Source organism: Callospermophilus lateralis, chromosome X (genome assembly GCF_048772815.1).
Source record: "Callospermophilus lateralis isolate mCalLat2 chromosome X, mCalLat2.hap1, whole genome shotgun sequence".
NCBI lineage: Eukaryota > Metazoa > Chordata > Mammalia > Rodentia > Sciuridae > Callospermophilus > Callospermophilus lateralis.
In genome coordinates, this window is record NC_135325.1 from 66,022,811 (window position 1) to 66,043,151 (window position 20,341).

The 20,341-nt window shown below is 32.7% G+C and overlaps 1 protein-coding gene across 1 annotated transcript in view; it reads left to right on the plus strand.

Moving 5' to 3' along the window:
* The window catches only part of Dach2 (dachshund family transcription factor 2), a 481,660-nt gene that overhangs the window by 373,571 nt on the left and 87,748 nt on the right, over nt 1–20,341 (plus strand). Inside the window, exon 5 of the mRNA XM_077106460.1 lies at nt 8,257–8,415. Within this exon, the coding sequence (XP_076962575.1) occupies nt 8,257–8,415 (159 nt within the window). The remainder of the gene's footprint in view (nt 1–8,256; nt 8,416–20,341) is intronic.

Consider the following 20,341-nt stretch of genomic DNA (forward strand, 5'->3'; position numbering starts at 1 on the left):
TATTGTAACTACAAATGGTTCAAGGTAAGAACACATTACTTTAAATATTTACACATTTCATATCCAAGCTCATTCTTTTTAAAATATACTAATAACCTTATATTATTCTTAATAGCAGGTGTTTAAATTTATCCTTACTAGTCTAAAATAGCTTCCTCTACTACACTTTCCTTTTAAATTACAAGACACACCCAATTTGAGTTCAGAATATAGAGGTCTATTATAAATATGAAATCCTTGCATATGAATTACTTAAACCAAATATTCTTAAAAACTCAAACCCATAAATTGCAGTTTATGCATTTATGAAGAGGATCATTGACTAGTATAAGTAGAGGACAACTGGTTACTAAATTATCCTGATACTCTTCATTATTATTATTATTTCATTGAATGTTTTATATGCTTTCTTTACTCATTTCTAATAGCCAAACACATTAAGTGGGTACATAGTCTGAGTCCAAAGATTAGAGATTATGTTTGCTATTTGCATTTGAACATTATTACTTGGTTTCTTCATATTCATCTGAAATATTTTGGCATGCAATCTTATACTAATTTGTTGGAAACACACCCAAACATTATCCGTGAGTTTTCACACACCTTATCATAGAAAGCATTCTGTTATTAGATGTTTGGGAATATTGGGAATTAGAGGAGTGTCAGCTAGGCAATGTAAATTACTACAGCCATTATGGAAAACACTTTAGAAGTTCCTCAAAAAACAAAAGATAAAACTACCATATGATCCAGTTATCTCACTCCTTTGTATATATCCAAAAGAAATAATATCATAAAGAGGAGCTACCTGCATGCCCATATTTATTGTCTCACTATTCACAATAGCTAGGAGAGGAAATCAACTGAGATGCCCATCAAGGGATGGATACATAAATAAGAGATACATACCAAATGAAATATTATTCAACCAGGAAGAAGAATGAAATCCTGTCATTATTTTCAGGACTATGGATGTAACTGAGAGACATTATATTAAGCAAAATAAGCCAGATAAAGTAAAATAAGAACTTCATGTTCTCTATAATATGTGAAAAAAAAGATTTCAACCTGAAAGTAGAATAGTGATTACTAGGGAGTGGGAAAGGTGTTATGTGAGGTAGGGTAAAAAAGGATGATTGAATATGATCACTGCACACTGTATGCATGTATAGAAATACCATACTTAATCCTGTTAATATGTTCAATTAGTATGGATTTAGAAAAAATACTGTTTGGTTCTTACCAATTTTATGCTGCTGTTTCCTTTTAAGCTTTTATTTAAGTTAATGAAAAGGAAAGTATTTTCAATGTCTGAAATTCCATGTTTCTATTGAGATTTATTCCATGATTCACAGGCCTGTTCCTTCTGTTTACTCTGTAAAGAAAGAGCAGCAAAATTAAGCTATATTCTGGGAACTCTTAACATTTTATAATAAATTTAAAAGAAAAAATTTAAATTTTAACTTTAAGAATTTCAAACTAAGGCAATGTGATTTTCTCAGATGTTTTGTCAGACTAATATTTGACCTGGGGCTGGGGATGTGGCTCAAGCGGTAGCGCGCTCGCCTGGCATGCATGCGGCCCGGGTTCAGTCCTCAGCACCACATACAAACAAAGATGTTGTGTCAGCCGATAACTAAAAAAAAAATAAATATTAAAATTCTCTCTCTCTCTCTCCCTCTCTCACTCTCTCTTTAAAAAAAAATTTGACCTTCATTTGTCACTATATTGTTCTTGTTCTGACTTTAGAAAAGAATATATATTTCTACTAAATACATCTTTATAAATTATGTAGTTTTCTCAACTATAACATAATTCAATTAATTAATTGACTGTAGTATTGATGTTATAACAGTTTATTGTTATATACTGTTTGTTGACATAGCTTTAGTTTTACTAAACTGTAAGCTAAAAATGTGATGAAGAATTGATATTGAAAAGCTAAAATCATTTATTCAGTTTTTAAGGATTTGTTACAGTATCCACATTATCTTCATTTATTTATGGCTGTGTTGGGTTATATTTATAGTTAATATTAAGTTTCATGAAGTAAATATTTAATGAGATTTCTGTATTTCCCAAGCCCTCTTCCTACTTTGACCATTAGACCTGTGTGGTTGAAAATGCTATCCAGTCCCTCCTCCCAAAGGAATTTTCTCACAAAGGTAGTATGGTTTAATTCAATGAAAGGAGCATACTCTAATGTTATGAGCCCAGTATGTTACTGTAAAATTCATATATTAAAGCTCTAACTCTCCATTACTACAGAATGTGACTATATTTGGAGATAGAGCCTTTCCAGAGGTAACTATTTTAAAATGTGGCCTAGGATGATTTCTAATCCCATCTAAGTGAAGTTGTTATATGAAGAGTAAATTTGAGCACAATAAGATACATCAAGAGTGAGCTCATGCACAGAAAAGTCAATATGAGGATAAAGGGAGAAGAGAGTCATATAAAAAGAGAGGCATCAGGAGAAATCAAACCTGGTAAAATTTTGATCTTGGACTTAGGACCTTCAGAACTAGGAAAAAAATATTTTTTACTTGTTGAAGTCTTGGTACCTATAGTATTTTGTTATAGAAGCTTCAGCAAAGTTACACATGTAAAGATATAGATATAGATAAAAAGATTAGTTTTGATTTGCATTTCTCTAAATGCTACAGATGTTCTACATTTTTTCATATATTTGTTGATTGGTTGTTCTTCTGTGAAGTATCTATTCAGTTCCTTAGCCCATTTATTGATTGAGTAATTTGGGGTTTTTTGAGTTACTTATAAATCCATGAGATGAATGCAGTATCTGAGGTACATGTGATAAAGATTTTCTCCCATTCTTTAAGCTCTTTCTTCACATTATTGATTATTTCCTTTGCTAAGAAGAAGCTTTTTAGTTTGAATCCATTCCAATTATTGATTCTTGATTTTAATTCTTGTGCTTTAAGAGTCTTTTTTTAAGGTTTTGTTTGTTTTTATTTGGTTTTATCTTTTTTTTCCTCCAAGTTTATTTTATTTATTGATATAAATAGCTGTCAGATAACTAGCATGTTCATGTGAAGCCTTTCTTCTCAGAGGCTTCCAAAGTTATAAATTTTCCTCAGCTTTCATTGAACACAAGTTGTATATTTTCTTCTTGTATTTTATTTTATTTTTTAATTAATTTTTATTGTAGGTTGTTCAAAACATTACATAGTTCTTGATATATTATATTTCACACTTTGATTCAAGTGGGATATGAACTCCCATTTTTACCCCATATACAGATTGCAGAATCACATCAGTTGCACAACCATTGATTTACATATTGCCATTCTGGTGTCTGTTGTATTCTGCTGCCTTTCCTATCCTCTACTATCCCCCTTGGTTTTATCTTATAAAGACCGAGCATAAAATTTATCTGGGTTTTAAACCTGAAGTTGCCATATTTTTATTGATTTTATTTTTTTAAAAATACATGACAGTGGAATGCATTACAATTCTTATAACACATACAGAGCACAATTTTTCATATCTTTGTGTATAAAGTATGTTCACACCAATTCATGTCTTTATACATGTACTTTTTTGCGTTACAATTCTTATTACACATATATACCACAATTTTTCTTATCTCTGTATATAAAGTATGTTGACACCCGATTCAAGTATTCATACATGTACTTTGGATAATGATATTTATCACATTCCATCATCCTTGCTAATCCTCTGCCCCATCCCTTTCCCTCCCACCCCTCTTCCCTTTAAGAAATTCATCTATTCCTCCCATGCTCTACCTCCCTACCCCACTAGGAGTCAGCCTCCTTATATCAGAGAAAACATTTGGCATTTTTTTTGGGGGGGGGTTGGCTAACTTCACTTAGCATTATCTTCTCCAATGACATTCATTTACCTGAAAATGCCATGATTTTATTTTCTTTTATTGCTGAGTAATATTCCATTGTGTATATATGCCACATTTTTTTATCCATTCATCCACTGAAGGGCATCTAGGTTGGAGTCTTGTTAAGGAAGCCCATTCCTAATCTGACATGATGGAGAGATGGGCCTACTTTTTCTTCTATTAGGCACAAGGTCTCTGTTGTAGTGCCTAAATCTTTGATTCACCTTAAGTTTTGTGTAGAGTGAGAGAGAGGTGTTCAATTTCATTTTGCTACATATGGAAAGATTTCATCTCACTCCAGTCATAATGGCAATTATCAAGAACACAAGCAATAATAATAAGTGATGGCAAGGATGTGGGGAAAAAAGTACAATCAAACATTTCTGGTGGGAGAGCAGATTGGTGTAACCATTATGGAAAGTAGGATTGAGACTCATCAGAAACTTTGGAATGGAAGCTCTATTTGATCCAGTTATCCCACTCTTCGGTTTATACCCAAAGGACTTAAAATTAGCATACTACAGTGACACAGTCACATCAATATTTATAGCAGCTCAATTCACAATGCCCAGGCTATGGAACCAACCTAGATATCCTTCAACAGATGAGTGAATAAAGAAAATGTGGTATATATACACAATGGAATATTACTTAGCCTTAAAGAAGAATGAAATTATGGCGTTTGCAGGTAAATGGATGGAGCTGGAGAATATCATGTGGTGAAAAAAGCCTATCCCCAAAACCCAAAGGCCGAATGTTTTCTCTGATATGTTTGTGCTAATTCACAATAAGGGAATTGGGGGCTAGAGAAGAATAAATGTACTTGTGGTTAGACAGAGGGGAATATAGGGAGAGGAGGGAATATGGGGGTAGAAATGACAGTAGAATGAATTGGATATTATTACACCATGTGCATATATGATTACACAACTGGTGTGATTCTACATCATGTACAACCAGAAGAGTGAAAAGTTGTCCATTTATGTATGATGTGTCAAAATTCATTCTACTGTCATGTATGGTTAATTAAAGCAAATTAAAAACTGATATGGAGATAGATAGATACATATGTAGGTACACAGTACCTAGATAAAGTAAGGTGGACATCTAAGGCTTCTACTTAATGGTTTAAAAAGAGACCTGTAGATTAGATTAGTAAAAGTACATGGTTACCTGTAAAGGTAGTTAATATTGTCTTTCAACCTGACAAAGAGACGATGTTATGTTTGGGGCCACCAGAGAATTCCAGATTTTGTCACAGGTCAATTTGTATACACTTAACGATAGTAAACAATTTTAGGTCAGGAGCCCAGAATATGTCCAGAACATTAATACAACCTAATCTAAACATTAAGAACACCCCCACACTTGTCAGTTGCTTACTACAGAGTGCAAAACTATCTTATATCCATACTTAGTATAGATGGAAACAGCTGGAAATCACCTTCATTCTATCATTAAACAGTAATTAACAATGATGAAATATCAGAAAAAGTTCATCCAAAGTTCTTATCAAAGAAAACACAAAAACATTTTTGGATCTTTTCATGATGTTTTAGAAAACATTTCTATTCAAGTTAATTTGGGATATATGAGGTATAAAACATTAGACTAATGCCTAATGTACCATACGTGTTGAATGTGGACTAAAATGTTTCTAGTTTATAAAATCAATATTGACATTGTCTCAGCCCTGAGGTTGCAGATGCCATTGCTGCTGTGACAGTTTAATACCACATTAATAACATACATTATGATTTAGTATCTTCTAAATTAATATTGCTTTGTCAATGTTTTACTCATCACTTTACAAATTGCAGTTCTGCAATAGATAATTTGTATATTGAACAAAATGCAAAAATTATGGAGTGGTTCAATTTTTTGCTTAGCAATTATTCTTTCAAATTTTTGTATTTTCTGATTTTAATCATGTTTATCATACCATTGTAACTAAAAACAAATTTCTGTGTTTCAGTGTGGTTACATTCATTATTTATTGATATTCCTCTTTCCCAACTATCCTTCTTTGTTGCAGCATAACACTGTCTTATTGATTTTAATTAGAATTTCAAGTTTGTCAATAGGAAACTATGTAAATGCACCAAACCATAAATTACTTCCCTGCTTTGTGGCAGTTACTCTATAATATCAAACATAAGGATGAAGAGAGAAAACAGTTGGTATAATCTTAGAAGTTTAACAGGGTCTCAATAAACATTTGAAAACTCCACACGTTCAAGAAAATTATTTTGGATTCTTTAAGTCTATCAAATTTAAACAAATTTCCCATCTTACAAGTTTCCATTCAGATCAACTGAATGTTCATCACAGGAATTAAATAATTAGCTACTTGTTTCTTCCTGGTTTGACTGGAAAAGATTGTCTATATACATAGGACCAGGTATCCCTCAATCTTTACATGTACTGCTAAAAAATATGGTGTTTCTTTAGCTCATCTGGTTAAATACTGGTTAAGATCCCCCACTTTTGAATTGATTAAAGGTTAACTTTGCCTGTAAATCAGCCTGAAAGAGTTCTGAGGAGGATGAAGATCCCCACACCTGGGGTAAGAATGATTGATGAATGGATAGAACGTTTAAGAAATCCTGGCAGAGTTCTGGGATTGTGGCTCAATGGCAGAGCACTTGCCTACCACATGTGGGGCACTGGGTTCAATCCTTGGCACCACATGAATAGATAAATAAAATAAAGTTTTAAAAAATGCATATTTGAAATGAAAAAAGGAAATCCTGGCAGAGTTTCTAGCAGGCCATTTGCTTAAATAAATTTTAAATCTTTTATTAAATGAATGGAGAAAATGGACACAACACCTTCCTTTCTTTCTTTCTTTCTTTATTTATTTATTTATTGTGCTGATAATCCAACCCAGTATCTCACATGTGCTAGGAACATGCTCTACCACTGAGCTACAACCCTAGCCCTCAATTTTTAATATCTAGGGGAAATAACATTTGGTCCTGAAAGCATTTCCCTGGAAAGTTTACACTTTAAAGACAGTTTATATAATTGTAGTATAAATATATCTGTCATTTTGGAACCAGAAATGTCACTCCAGCTAATTAATTTATTCTAATGAAATAACTCAATATTTTGTTATAATGTGATTTATTCTAGTGATAAATCTGAAAGAAAAAATATATTGTTTAAAAATTATAATTAAATAACTCAGCATAATACAGTGTAGCCTTTGCCCTCTGTAAATATGATACATAAAGTTATTATAGCAGAGTGTTTACTATGTAAGAATGAGTATCCATATGAACAGAATCTGGGAGGGAGCTAAAGTGAAAATAATTACAATGTTCAAATGTTTTGAAAATATGTCAATTTATTCTTTATTTTTAAACCTGTAAATGCAAACATTTTATAGAGGGCCCAAGAGCTCCAGATCTGATCTCCATATATAACAAGGTTATAGTTTCAGTTAGCATATGGGACAGTATCATTCAGGTAGAGTTGCTAATATTACAATCCCAGTAGGGTTATGGGGGCAGAGCCATTGAACCCTGAATGAATGAAACATATCAAGCAAATAGGTTGAGCTGCTATACAACATCTTGTTTCCCAAAGCCAGAATATTATCTTTTGTACTGATTAAAATCTAACTCTCTATTTCTCTGTTTCAATTTTTCTTAAAAGAAAGCCCTGGAAATCTATGGTTCCTTCCCATATCATTTTAGGCAATGACTCAGTTCCCAAAGTATGTTCAGTACCAGATTAAATAGCTATGCCACTATGGATCACGACAATATAGAAGTCTGCACTAGTGTGCATTTCACTAAAATCTCTAGTGTGGTGATCAAAGTATAATTTCAAATTGGAAGCCATGGTTTCATGTTTTATCCAGCCTATTTTGTATAGAATCTTGCTATGTATGAAAACATTGTTTCAGGGCTGAACCAAAAATAAGTGGTAAGTTTGTTTCCTACTCTGTATATTTTATATGTTATCATTCTCTTACAAATTAGTGTGTTCTTTTTTAGTGAACAGAAACTGTTCTTCTTTAAAATATAGCATACATATTTTAGAGGCTTAGAATGGAAAAGGAATGGTGTGTTTTAATAATCTTCAATATATAAGTGCTTCCAAAAGCTTTTCATTATTATTTCAAGTTTATTGAGAGAACCATTAAGGAAAGTGGTCCTATAGTATTAGTAAAAATGGCTTAGTTTTCCCAGAGGTAGCTTATATCCTTAGATTTTTAAAAGTTTTTTTTTAAACTGTCATAAAATGAATTACCATGTTTAATAATAATTTTCAATGAAATAGCATTAATTATTTTCATTATAAAAATGTAATTAAAAAACATTCTCACAGAAAACTGTCAAATGACTGTTTATATGACCTTTTTTCAGGTGGAAGTGAATCCTCCTGGGATAAGGATAAGATGCAATCTCCTCTTGCTGCTCCTGGACCTCAGCATGGAATTGCTCATGCAGCATTAGCTGGGCAGCCAGGCCTTGGGGGTGCTCCTACCCTTAACCCACTGCAGCAGAACCACTTGCTAACCAATAGTATGTATACAATATTCCTCAAACTGATTATGTTGAGAAAATACAGTTGTATTAGCAGGACATAGTCTGTTTAACTTCAATAAGCTTTAATAATTTGAAAACAGAATGGGAGGTAAAGAGGGACTAAGTTGAATGTATGGGATTACATAGAGTGGAAGTAGCTGTGGAGACCTGGTAGCACAGTAATAATACATGTGAAGAATATTGTCCAGAGTCAAGTAAACTTGGGTTATACAAATTCAAGTTTAGTTGCCCTTTTTAGGGACTTAAATGACTCAGAAATCTTTCCAAAGCAAAACAGGTCTTGTATATATTACTTAGCTAACAAGAAGTCCAGGAGAAGAATTCCATTACTACTTTACCTAAGCTTTTTATTTCCTCAGTAAAACCTAGCATTATGCAACAGAGAAATTCTGGAATATTGTAATATGATGTCCCAAATATTGAGGAAATTAATTAAATGTCTTACTTTAAAGATGTTATAAGCTTAAGGGGAAATATCCATATAAACTTGTTCATTATCTAAAGTCAAATAAAATGAATAGTACCTTATAAGAAGTAAAATAAAGACTACTTTAGTTAGACCTATGCCTTACAGGAAAGTGACTGAGAGGCTTCTGGATTCTGTAAAGAACCTTGGAAGATATTTTTCCTCTTTTTTAAAAAATATTTTTAGTTGTTGATGGACCTTTATTTATTCATTTATTTATATGTGGTGCTGAGAATTGAACCCAGTGCCTCACACATGCTAGCCCTATTCCTAATCCACAACCCCAGCCCTATTCCTCTTTTTGTAATGAGAAAAAAAAAAGGCACCAACATTTTTTGATCCATTAAAGATTGTGATCACAGGGCACCACTATTCCAAAAACTAGAGAAAAAGGTGAAGACAGAGAGCCACATGTTATGGAGAACAGAAGCCACAGTTGGATCCTGGTACCACATTTAAAGGGTAATTGATTAATATAGGAGAATTACTGTGGGCCTAGCTTGATAAAAATTCCAGGGAGCCATCTTACTTGACTACTATACTTTCATGAATTTTATCTCTAGGAATCCTACCAGGTTCTCAGTGTTAATATATGATACAATTTCTCTTATGCTTGTTGCAGGTTGAAGGGAAAAGTATTTTTTTTTTCAGTTTTTAGTACCAAGGATAAAAACCCACGGGAACTTAAAAAGTGAGCCACATCCTCAACCCTTTTTCTATTTTTTTATTTTGAGACAGGATCTCACTATGTTGCTTACAGTCTTGCTAAATTGAGAAGACTAGCTTTGAACCTGTGATCCTCCTGCCTCAGCCACCTGAGCCACTGGGATAATAGGCATGCACCACCAGGCCCAGCTAAAAAATAATACTTTTAAACATGCCCTGATTGATCCATTCTTTTAAGAAAAGCTTACCCTCAAAGCAAACTATGTCACCATAAATAACTTGGTTTTAACATAACCTAATTAACATTGAGGAAAAAATATACTAAAACTCTACACCTTATAACCTTCGATGTGGAGGAAGTGAAAAATACAACTCCAGCACCCTTGAGATTTCTTGTCTTTCCTAAGGTGAGGGGGAAGCTGTAAAACACTTGTGAAAACCACAGCCCTAAGATTCAAGCCATGAAGGGTTTGACACCTAATCAGAGGAATGTTGAATGCTTCTGCTTTTCATATTTTACCACCAGTATGATAGGGGGCTTCGATAATTTGAGTTTATTATAGCTGTTAAGAACTGAAAGCCATAGAACCCTATTTAAGATGAATTTCCCAGAGAGAACAACAGAAAAGGAGGATATACAGAAGTAAAATGCTAGAGGAAAGTTTGGCATCTAATACCACAAGTCAAGTATTTCAGACAGCCTAACTCCCAACTGGTTCAAAGTAATACTTATAAGGAACGGCCTATTAACTTCAGCCTCATTTACCTGATGCATCATTTTGGGATTAAAATAAAACAGTTATGAGGCCTGATAAAAGGCAAACAACATAGTCTGAAGGGACAGAACAAACATCATGACCAAATTCAGATATAGGAGATATTTAAAATTGCCAGACTGGGACCTTAATATACTAAGAGAATGGAAAAAGTGGATAATTTACAAGAAAATGGGAAATTTAAGGTCAGATGTAGAAATTTTAAAAAAAGGAATTGTTAGAAATAAAAAAGAAAAACGCTGCAACAAAATTAAGAATACTTTTTATAGAATACCAAGGAAAGAATCAGTGACCTTGAGCCAGGCATTGTGTGTTGAGAGCCACAGCCCAAGGGGCCCCAACAAACTTCCAGATGATTGGCTCACAGCGGCCCCAGCAAATTTCCAGCTGCCAGCTGATTGGCTCCTCTGTGGTGATGCTCATTGGGCTGTTTCCCTGCCCTTTCAGACCACGGAGCTGCTCATTGGGGGACTCTTTTGGCTCCACCCATGCGACCCAGCCAATCGGCCTCAAGAGCAGGAGGAGTGGGGGAGGTTGAGAGGCTCACTGGAAGCCGGTGGTGGCAGTTGGGCTCTGAGGGAATTCCTGAAGAGCTCGTGTGGTGTGGTGTGTGTGTTCTAAAAATAAAGTTCATTTCTGCTTGACAAGTGGCTCCTGAATTGTGCCCAGCCAGACTGTGGGGATGGTGGACATGCCTATAATTCCAGCTACTCAGAACAGTGAGAGGAGGACTACAAGTTCAAGGCCAGCGTGGGTAACTTATCTCAAAAATAAATAAATAAATAAATAGAAAAATACAAAGGGCTGAGATTGTGGCTCAGTGGTAAAGCACTCTACCCCTGCATGAAAGTCCCAGTAATACACACGCACATATGCATACACACACAATCAGTGAGCTTCAAGTTATATCAATAGAAACTTCTCAAACTGAAAAACAAAGAGAAAAAATAGTGAAATAAAAAGACAATACAAGATAATATTTAAAAAATATGGCAGGTGTATTGTGAATATAATGTGAATATAGGAAGGAAAAGAGAAGAGCAAAAAAAAAAAAAAGGTTTAAATTCCAGTGACTGAGATTTTTCCAAAATTAATGAGAGACACCAAAATATAGAACAAAATATAGAATCAAGAAGTTCAGAGAAGGGCTGCGGTTGTGGCTAGTGGTAGAGTGCTTGTCTAGCACGGGTAAGGCACTGGGTTCAATCCCCAGCACAACGTAAAAATAAATAAAATAAAATAAAAGGTGTTGTGTCCATAAACAAAAGAAGTTCAGAAAAAACTAAGTAGGATAAATGCCCAAAACTAGAGTTACTCATATCATATTCAAATTATAGAAAGTCAAAACCAAAGGTTTATTTGACTCTTAAACTTGAGAAGAGTTTATTTGATGAACATGTGGCACATATACACAATGTAATATTACTCAGCAATAAAAGAGAATAAAATCATGGCATTTGCAGGTAAATGGATTGAGTTAGAGAAGGTAATAGGTGAAGTTAGCCAATCCCCAAAAAACAAATGTCGAATGTTTTCTTTGATATAAGGAGGCTGATTCATAGTGGGATAGGGATAGGGAGCATGGGAGGAATAGAGGAACTCTAGATAGGGCCGAGGGGTTGGAGGGGAAGGAAGGGGGCATGGGGTTATTAATGATGATGGAATGTGATGATCATTATTATCCAAAGTACAGGTATGAAGATATGAAATGGTTTTAATAACTGTGTATACAAACAGAGATATGAAAAATTGTGCTCTATATTTGTAATAAGAATTATAATGCATTCTGCTGTTATATACAAATAAAAAATAAATAAAAATTTTTTAAAAAGTAAAACTTAACATGTTAGAGGAAAAAATAGTGACTGCACTCCAAATTTGGGGGACTATCTAATAAAGTGAACAAAGCACCAAAAAAAAAGAAGAAATTATGTTTAGAGGGTTAAAAGAAACTAGAGTTCTGTATCCAGATAAATTTTTCTTTAAAAGTAAAAGAGAAATGATTTTTCTCAAACAAACAAAAATTGAAGGAATTTAAAATTATAGCAGCAGACTTACCTTGATAGAAATGTTGAAAGGTCATATATCAAAGAGAAGGAAAATCATTTAGGTTGAAAATTTTTATATATATGAAGAAAGGAAGAGCACTAAAGAAGAAATACAGTATTAAGTATAAGGTACTAAGTAATATTTGTTATTTTTAATTAATTGAACACATAATAGTCTGTTAGTAATAATAACAACAGTGTATTGGCTGATTACATATGACAAGTAAGTTAAATAAATGACAGCAAGTATATAAGAGATGTGATAGAGGAATTGAGAGTACTTTTATAAGTACTTTTATAAGAGGGATTGAGAGTACTTATACTACCCCAAAAGTGGTACAGAACTATCATCAAATTAATGTAGATTAGTTGCAAATGTATATTGAAAACTCAAATACAAACTCTAAAAAATTAAAATTAAGTCTAACTGATATGCTGAGAAAGCGAGAAGGAGAAGTTATAATCATAGCATGCTCCATTGAAGCCAGAAAAGGCATAAGAATGTGGAAAACAGGGGAACAAAGAGAAAAATCAGTAAGGGCAACAGATAATAAGCAGTTAAAATATAGGAGCTATTTATCCAGCCATATTAATAATTGCATTAAATTGTAATGGTCTAAATACACCAAGTAAAAGACTAGCTTGTGTATTCTAGGTGCTACATATGTCAGTGCTCTATGCCTTTAATTCAATATGAACACACTTCCTATAAAATCATGAATTGCGCAAAACAATAACAAAACAACAAGAACCTCCAGAAAATGTAATTATGGACAAAAAAGGAGACCTTAATGTGCATTGGTTTAAGAAACCCACTTTAAATATAAATGCACATTTTGAGCAAAAGTAAAGAGACGGATAAATATATACTATGCAAAACTAATGAAAAGAAGGCTAGGGTAGCAATATTAATCTCAGAGAGAGTAGACTTCAGAGCAATGATGACAAAGGGATCACTTATCTAAAACAGACAGAATAAACCTTAAAGTGTTTATACCTAATAACAGAGTATCAAGCATGTGAAGCAAACACTGATAGAACTGCAAATAAGACAAATGAATCCACTATTATAATTGGAGACCACATCACTATCTGTAAGTAATCAACACAACCAGCAGGCATAAAATCAGGAAGGGTGGAGTTGAAATGAACAACACAATTAATCAGCTGAATCTAATGGGCACTTTAGAATACTTTGTCCAATAACAGAAACTTTTACATTCTTCTTAAGTTCTTATGAAACCTTCATAAAGATAAACCATATTTAGGGCCAATAGTAACTCCCCCAAAATCCATTAATTAGATTTTATTATAATTAACATTTTGGTATATTAATTTGGTTTTTCATTGAAGCATTTTAAAACAAATGCCTGTGATCATGGCGTTTTGGCTCCAAAATTTGATAAAAAATTTTTTAAAAAACCATTTTTTTGTATGTAATCATGATATTATTCCACCTAACAGGACTTGTTCTTTGATTTATCCAGTTCACAATCAAATTTTCCCAATTTCCCCTTAGTGGCTTTTTTTTCAGTCTGCTAGACTCTGGGTATGAACAGTACCCACACATTGCATTGAATAATCAAGACTCTGCTGCATCCTTTACTCAGGGATGGCCTGTGTCCCATGTGAATTTGAGAGGGTTTTGTTGTGGGATAACGGCTCAAGATTGGAGATCTAGTGAAACTGTGTACAGCGCAGGTGTTAGGTGGTTTTCTGATTTACCATAGGTGAATACACTCTTGTCAATGAAGGTAAAGCATTTTTCTGTTCCAACATGTTTTAAGAATGTCAACTATATACAATCTAGGCACTGAGGAAGGTAGTAAGCAAGGTACCTAGGCACAGGAACACAAAAGAAAAAAAAAACTTAACAAACATAAAGAACATAAAGAATAGGAATCACACAAAATATGCACTCAATCATAATGTAATTGAAATAGAAACCAAAACAGAATGATGACTGTAATATCCAAAAAATACTTAAAGATTAAGTAGCAGTCTTGAGAACAATGTGTGTCAAAGAACTCTCAATAGGGCTGGGGATGTGGCTTAAGTGGTAGCGCGCTCGCCTGGCATGCGTGCGGCCCGGGTTCGATCCTCAGCATCACGTACAAACAAAGATGTTGTGTCTGCCGATAACTAAAAAAATAAATATTAAAATTCTCTCTCTCTCTCTCTCTCTCTCTCTCTCTCTCTCTCTCTCTCCCTCTTTCTCTTTAAAAAAAGAACTCTCAATATAAATCTTAAAATATTTTAAAGTAAATGAAAGTAGAAATACAACTTATCAAAGTTTCTGAGTTGTAGCAAAAGCAGTGCTTACAGGGAAATGTATAGTATTGGATTACTATATTAAATATAAGAAAGAATAAAATTAGTAATAGAATATTCCAGTTTAGGAAACTAAAAAGATGAGCAAATTAAATCTGATAATCAGAGGAAAATATGTAATATAAAATAGTACAGATATCAATGAAACTAAAATAAATCAATAGTGAATAAACAAATCAAAAAGTCATTATATGGCAAGACTAATGGCATTAATAAACCTGTATACATGTTAAGAAAAAGGAAGAAGTAAACATTTATAATATCAGAAATAAAAGAGGGGTCATTACTGCTGGTCACATAGACGTTAAAAGGATAATAGAGGAAGGTTAGTGCATTATAATCCCAGAGACTAGGGAAGCTGATGCAGGAGTATCACACGTTGGAGAACAGTCTCAGCAATTTAGACCTTCTCTCAAAAGAAAAAAAAAGAAGAACTGGGGATGTAGCTCAGTGCCCTTGGGTTCAGTCTTCCAGTACAAAAATAATAATAACAGTGGAATATTCTGAATAACAAATTTTTACCCATAATTTTTATTACTTGGATGAATAATCTCTTCAAAGATACATGATACAATCCAACAATGATCCCACAAAAGTAAATAAATAATCTGAAAAGACCTATAAGCATTAAGAAATTGACAATGGGGGAGGGAAGGGAGGAGGAATAGGAAAAGGAAATACAGTGAAATGAATGTGACATAATTTTTCTATGTACATAAATACATAAAAAAATACAAAAAAAATCCTATCACAAGAATGGAATTCTAATTAGAATAAGATATATTACATGCTTGTATAATTATATCAAAAAGAATTCTACTGTCATGTATAACTAAAAGGAACCAATAAATAAATTTTAAAAATAAATTGTTTATATATACAATATATATTCAATGTATATTATATATAATATATTATATATGTTATACTTATGTATGTATGTGTATATATATAATATATATATACACATACATATAACCTTCCAAAACAGAATACAACAAGTGAACATGGGTTCACAAATGAATTCTACCAAACACTTAATGAAATGATACCAGTTATTACTTCCAGAATGTAGAAGCAGAGGGAATCTTTCTTACTATATTCTGTTAAGCCATAATTAGTCAAATGCCAATAGCAAACAAAGTAGAATGACAGACTAATATCTTTCTTGAACATAATTCAACAATATATTAACAAGTCACATTCAATATTATACAACATGACCGAGTAGAATGTATTTTAAGTATTCAAGACTGGTTCAACATTCAAAAATCAATTAATGAAATATGTCACATCAGCAGACTAAAGGAGGAAATACAACTTCTCCACTTTGTGTTTTTGGCACTTTTTAAAAAGATGAGATGACTGTATCTGTGTGGGTTTGTCGGTGTTTTTTCTTTTGTATCCTATTGGTCTTCATATCTGGGTAGCCATTTGTAGAAGACTGAAATGAAACCCCTATGTATTAACCTTCATAGAAGTCAAATCAAGTATATGAAAGACCTTAGAATTAGACCAGCAACTATGCAACTAATAGAAGACAACATAAGTTCAACACTCCAACATACAGACAAAGCACCAAATTCAATAATAAGACCCATAGAGTACAAGAAATAAATCCCAAACTTAGTAAGTGGGATGACATTAAATTAAAAAGCTTCTGCATGGCAAAGGAAATCAGTATGAAAAGAGAGTATGAAAAGAGAGTCTACAGAATGGTAGAAAATACTTGCCAGTTACTCTTATGAGATAGGATTAATATGCAAAATATATAAAGAATTCAATAACTTCGACATCAAAAAATAACACAAGCATTAAATGACAAAATGAAGTAAACACACATTCTCAAAATAAGAAAAGCAAATGGACAATAAACAAATGAAAAAATATTCAACATCATTAGAAATCAGGAAGGTATAAAACAAAACTACACTGATCTTATCTCAGAATGACAGCTCTCAAGAGTATAAATAACAAATACCAGTAATGATGAGGAGTAAAAGGAACACTTAATGCATTTTTGGTGAGACTGCAAAGTAATACAAGCACTGTGGAAAGCAGTATGTAGATTCCTGAAAATGCTAGGAATGTAAGCACCATATGGTATAAGTATTCCACTTCTTGGTGTTTATTTGAAAGAAACATAATCATACTATAACTATGCGCACATACCAGTGCTTATAGCAGTGTTATTCAAAATAGCCAAGTTATGGAACCAGATCAGCTTTCAATCAACAATTAAATAAGGAAAGAAAATATTGTTTATATACACAATGGAGTTACCTTCAGCCATAAAGAAGAATGAAATTATGTTATTTGCTGGTGTGTAAATGGACCTGGATAATATCATGCTAAGTGAAATAAGTCAGACTCAGAAAGTCAGGGTTCAAATATTTACTCTCATATGAGATAGCTACAGAGAAAAAAGGAATAAAAAGGGTGATCTCATGAAAATAGAAGTGAGATCAGTAAAGTAGGGTAGGGGATTAAGGAGAAGAGAGGAGGGGAGGGAAAGAAACGATTTGGGAATAAAATTGACCAAACTATGTTAAATACTTATATGGATATACTGCAATCAACCTCACTTTTATATATAGGTATAATGCACCAATAAAAATAAATAATAGATAAAAAGTAACAACAGGAGAGGAACAGGTGGAGTGAGGAAGGAAAGAGAAATGAATCAGAACAAATAATGTTATGTGCACATATGAATATGTTACAATAAACTCCATTATTATGTATAATTATAATGCACTAATAAAAACATGAAAAGAAGAAAAATCAAATGAGCCTAACAATAGACGAATAAAAAGCATCCAACAAAATAAAAGAGTCATTCATAATAGAAACTCTCAGAAAAATGGAAATACCAGGGAACTGTTTCAACTTGACAAAGAACATGTGCAAAAACCTATTAATATCATCATAATGTTGAGAAACTAGATTTTTTTTATCTAAGATCAGGAATGAGGCAAGTATGACCTCTCTCACCACTCCTATTCATCATAATATTTCAGTTCCTAGCTAATGGAATATGTTGAGAAAAGGAAATCGAATTATACATATTGGGAAAGACTGTCTTTGTTTAAAAGTGACACAATTGTATATGTACAAAATAACAAAGATTTCACAAAAATGTCTTCTAAAACTAGTAAAGTATTATAGAAAGTTTGCAGGATATAAAGTTAATATGCAAACATCTATTGGTTTTCTATATAGTAGCAATGAACATTTACAGTTTGATGTTAAAAATACAACAAAAAATGAAATAATTATACATACGTATAAGATCTATTGAGGGGATACTACAAAACTCTTATTGAAGAGATCAAAAAATATATGAATGGGGAGGTATTCTCTATTCATGCATACAAAGAGTCAATGTCATTAAGATATTAATTCTTTCCAAACTGATCAATATATTCATTACAATTGCAATCAAAACCTAAGGAAATTATTTTGTGAATATTATCAAACTGATTTTAAAATCTATGTGGAAAGCAGAGACCTAAAATATCCAACACAATATTGAAGAAAAACAAAGTCAGTGGACTGATAATACTATACTTCATTATGTATTAGACAAATACTTCAATAGAACAGATTAGGGAACCTATAAATAGAACCACATAAGTATAATCAATTAATATTTGATGAAATAGCAAATACAATATAATGGAAAGATCATAATCTTTTTAATAAATCATACTGGAACACCAGGAAATTAATATGCAAGAAAATGAACCTTGACACAGACCCTATTCCCTTCACAGAAATTAACTTAAATGTATTATTGGTCAAACATAAACTGAAAAACTCTAAAACTACCAGAAGATAACATCATAGAAAATCTAAGTGATTTGGGGTGCAGCAATGTGTTTTTTGATATAATAACAAAGGCATGACCCTTAAAAGAAAAATAATTAATATGTTGAACTTCATTAAAATTCAAACCTGATTTAAGTAACATACTAATAAGAGAATGCAAACATAAGCCATGGGGGATAAACCTTTGCAAAATACATATATGATAAAGAATTATTTGAATAATAACGATGAGGAATAAACAACCCAATTTAAAAATGGGCAAAAGACTGAACAGACACTTCATCAAAGAATATGTTCAAATAAGCATAAGAAAACATTTTCAACATCATATCACTAGGGAATTGCAAATGGAAAAACAAGATATTCCTATTGTTTTAGTATTTTTCATTTCTCTGACCAAAAAAACCTGATGAGAACAATCAGAGAATGAAAGTTTATTTGGGCTCACAGTTTCAGAGAGATCTAGATCCATATATGTCCAACTCCACAGCTCAAGGCCTGAGGTGATGCAGAACATCATGGTGGAAAGCCATGGTGGAGGAAAGCAGTTCGTGGCATAGCCACCAGCCAGCAGAAAGCAAGCTCTGCTCACAAGAGACAAAATATGAATCCAAAAGACACACCACCAGTGATCTACCTCTTCCAACCACACCATACCTGCATATAGTTACCACCCCGTTAATGTATATCTGTGGTTTAATACTCTGACCATGTCACACCTCTCAAATCTGATCATTTTACCTTTGAAAATTCTTTCATTATCTCACATATTAGCTCTTGGGGGACACCTCAGATCTAAACCCTAACACATACCTACTGGAAGAGCTAACATCCAAATCTCTGGGAATTTCAATTTCTGGCAAGGATGTGGAAAAATAGGAAGTTTTAATTTATTGCTGGTGGGAATACAGATTTATACAATGACTTTGGAAGATATTTTGGCTATTTCTTACCAAACTAAGCATAGCTTTCTATATTCAAATTAATATAAAACTGGAGTAGATTATGTTTGTGAATGCATTAATATGTCCCAGTAAACCACAATATTATGTATAATTTTGATGCCCTAATAAAAGCATTAAAAATTGCATCAGGCTGGGGTTATACCTCAGTGGTGAAGTATTTGTTTAGCATGTGTGAGGCCTGATGTTCAACTCCTAGCACTGCAAAAGCAAGCAAACAAAAAAACCTACACATCTATACATTAAAGTTTATATCAATTTTATTCACAATTTCTATAATTTAGAAGTGACCAATATTTCCTCTAGTAGGTGAATTTAAAAAATCAACTATGGTGCATATGTGCCATGGAAGTATATTTAGCAATAGAACAGGTAATTAATGAAACCTTAAAGTCTTGAATTCAGTGCATATTACTAGATGGAAAAAGCCAGTCTGAAAAGTATGATTTCATCCATGTGACTGGGGAAAAAGCAAATTTATAAAGATAGAAAAAACGTTAGTAGCTGCCAGAGGTTAGGGAGGTGATGAACAATTACAGTACAGAGGGTATTAAACATTGGAACTGTTCTATATGATACTCAGATGGTGGATACATATTATGTATTTGTGAAATGCCATAGGTGTGTATAAAACAAAGTAAATTCTAATATAACTATAATAGTTAATAATGTATCTGTCTTTGACAATTGTAACCATATACCACACTAATGTAAAATATTGATAAGTTGGATAACTATGTGGGTGGTACAGCGGATGTACTATATAAGGAAATTTCAGCAAAAATTTATTGTAGAGGAAGTAAATATTCACTTGAAATCTTA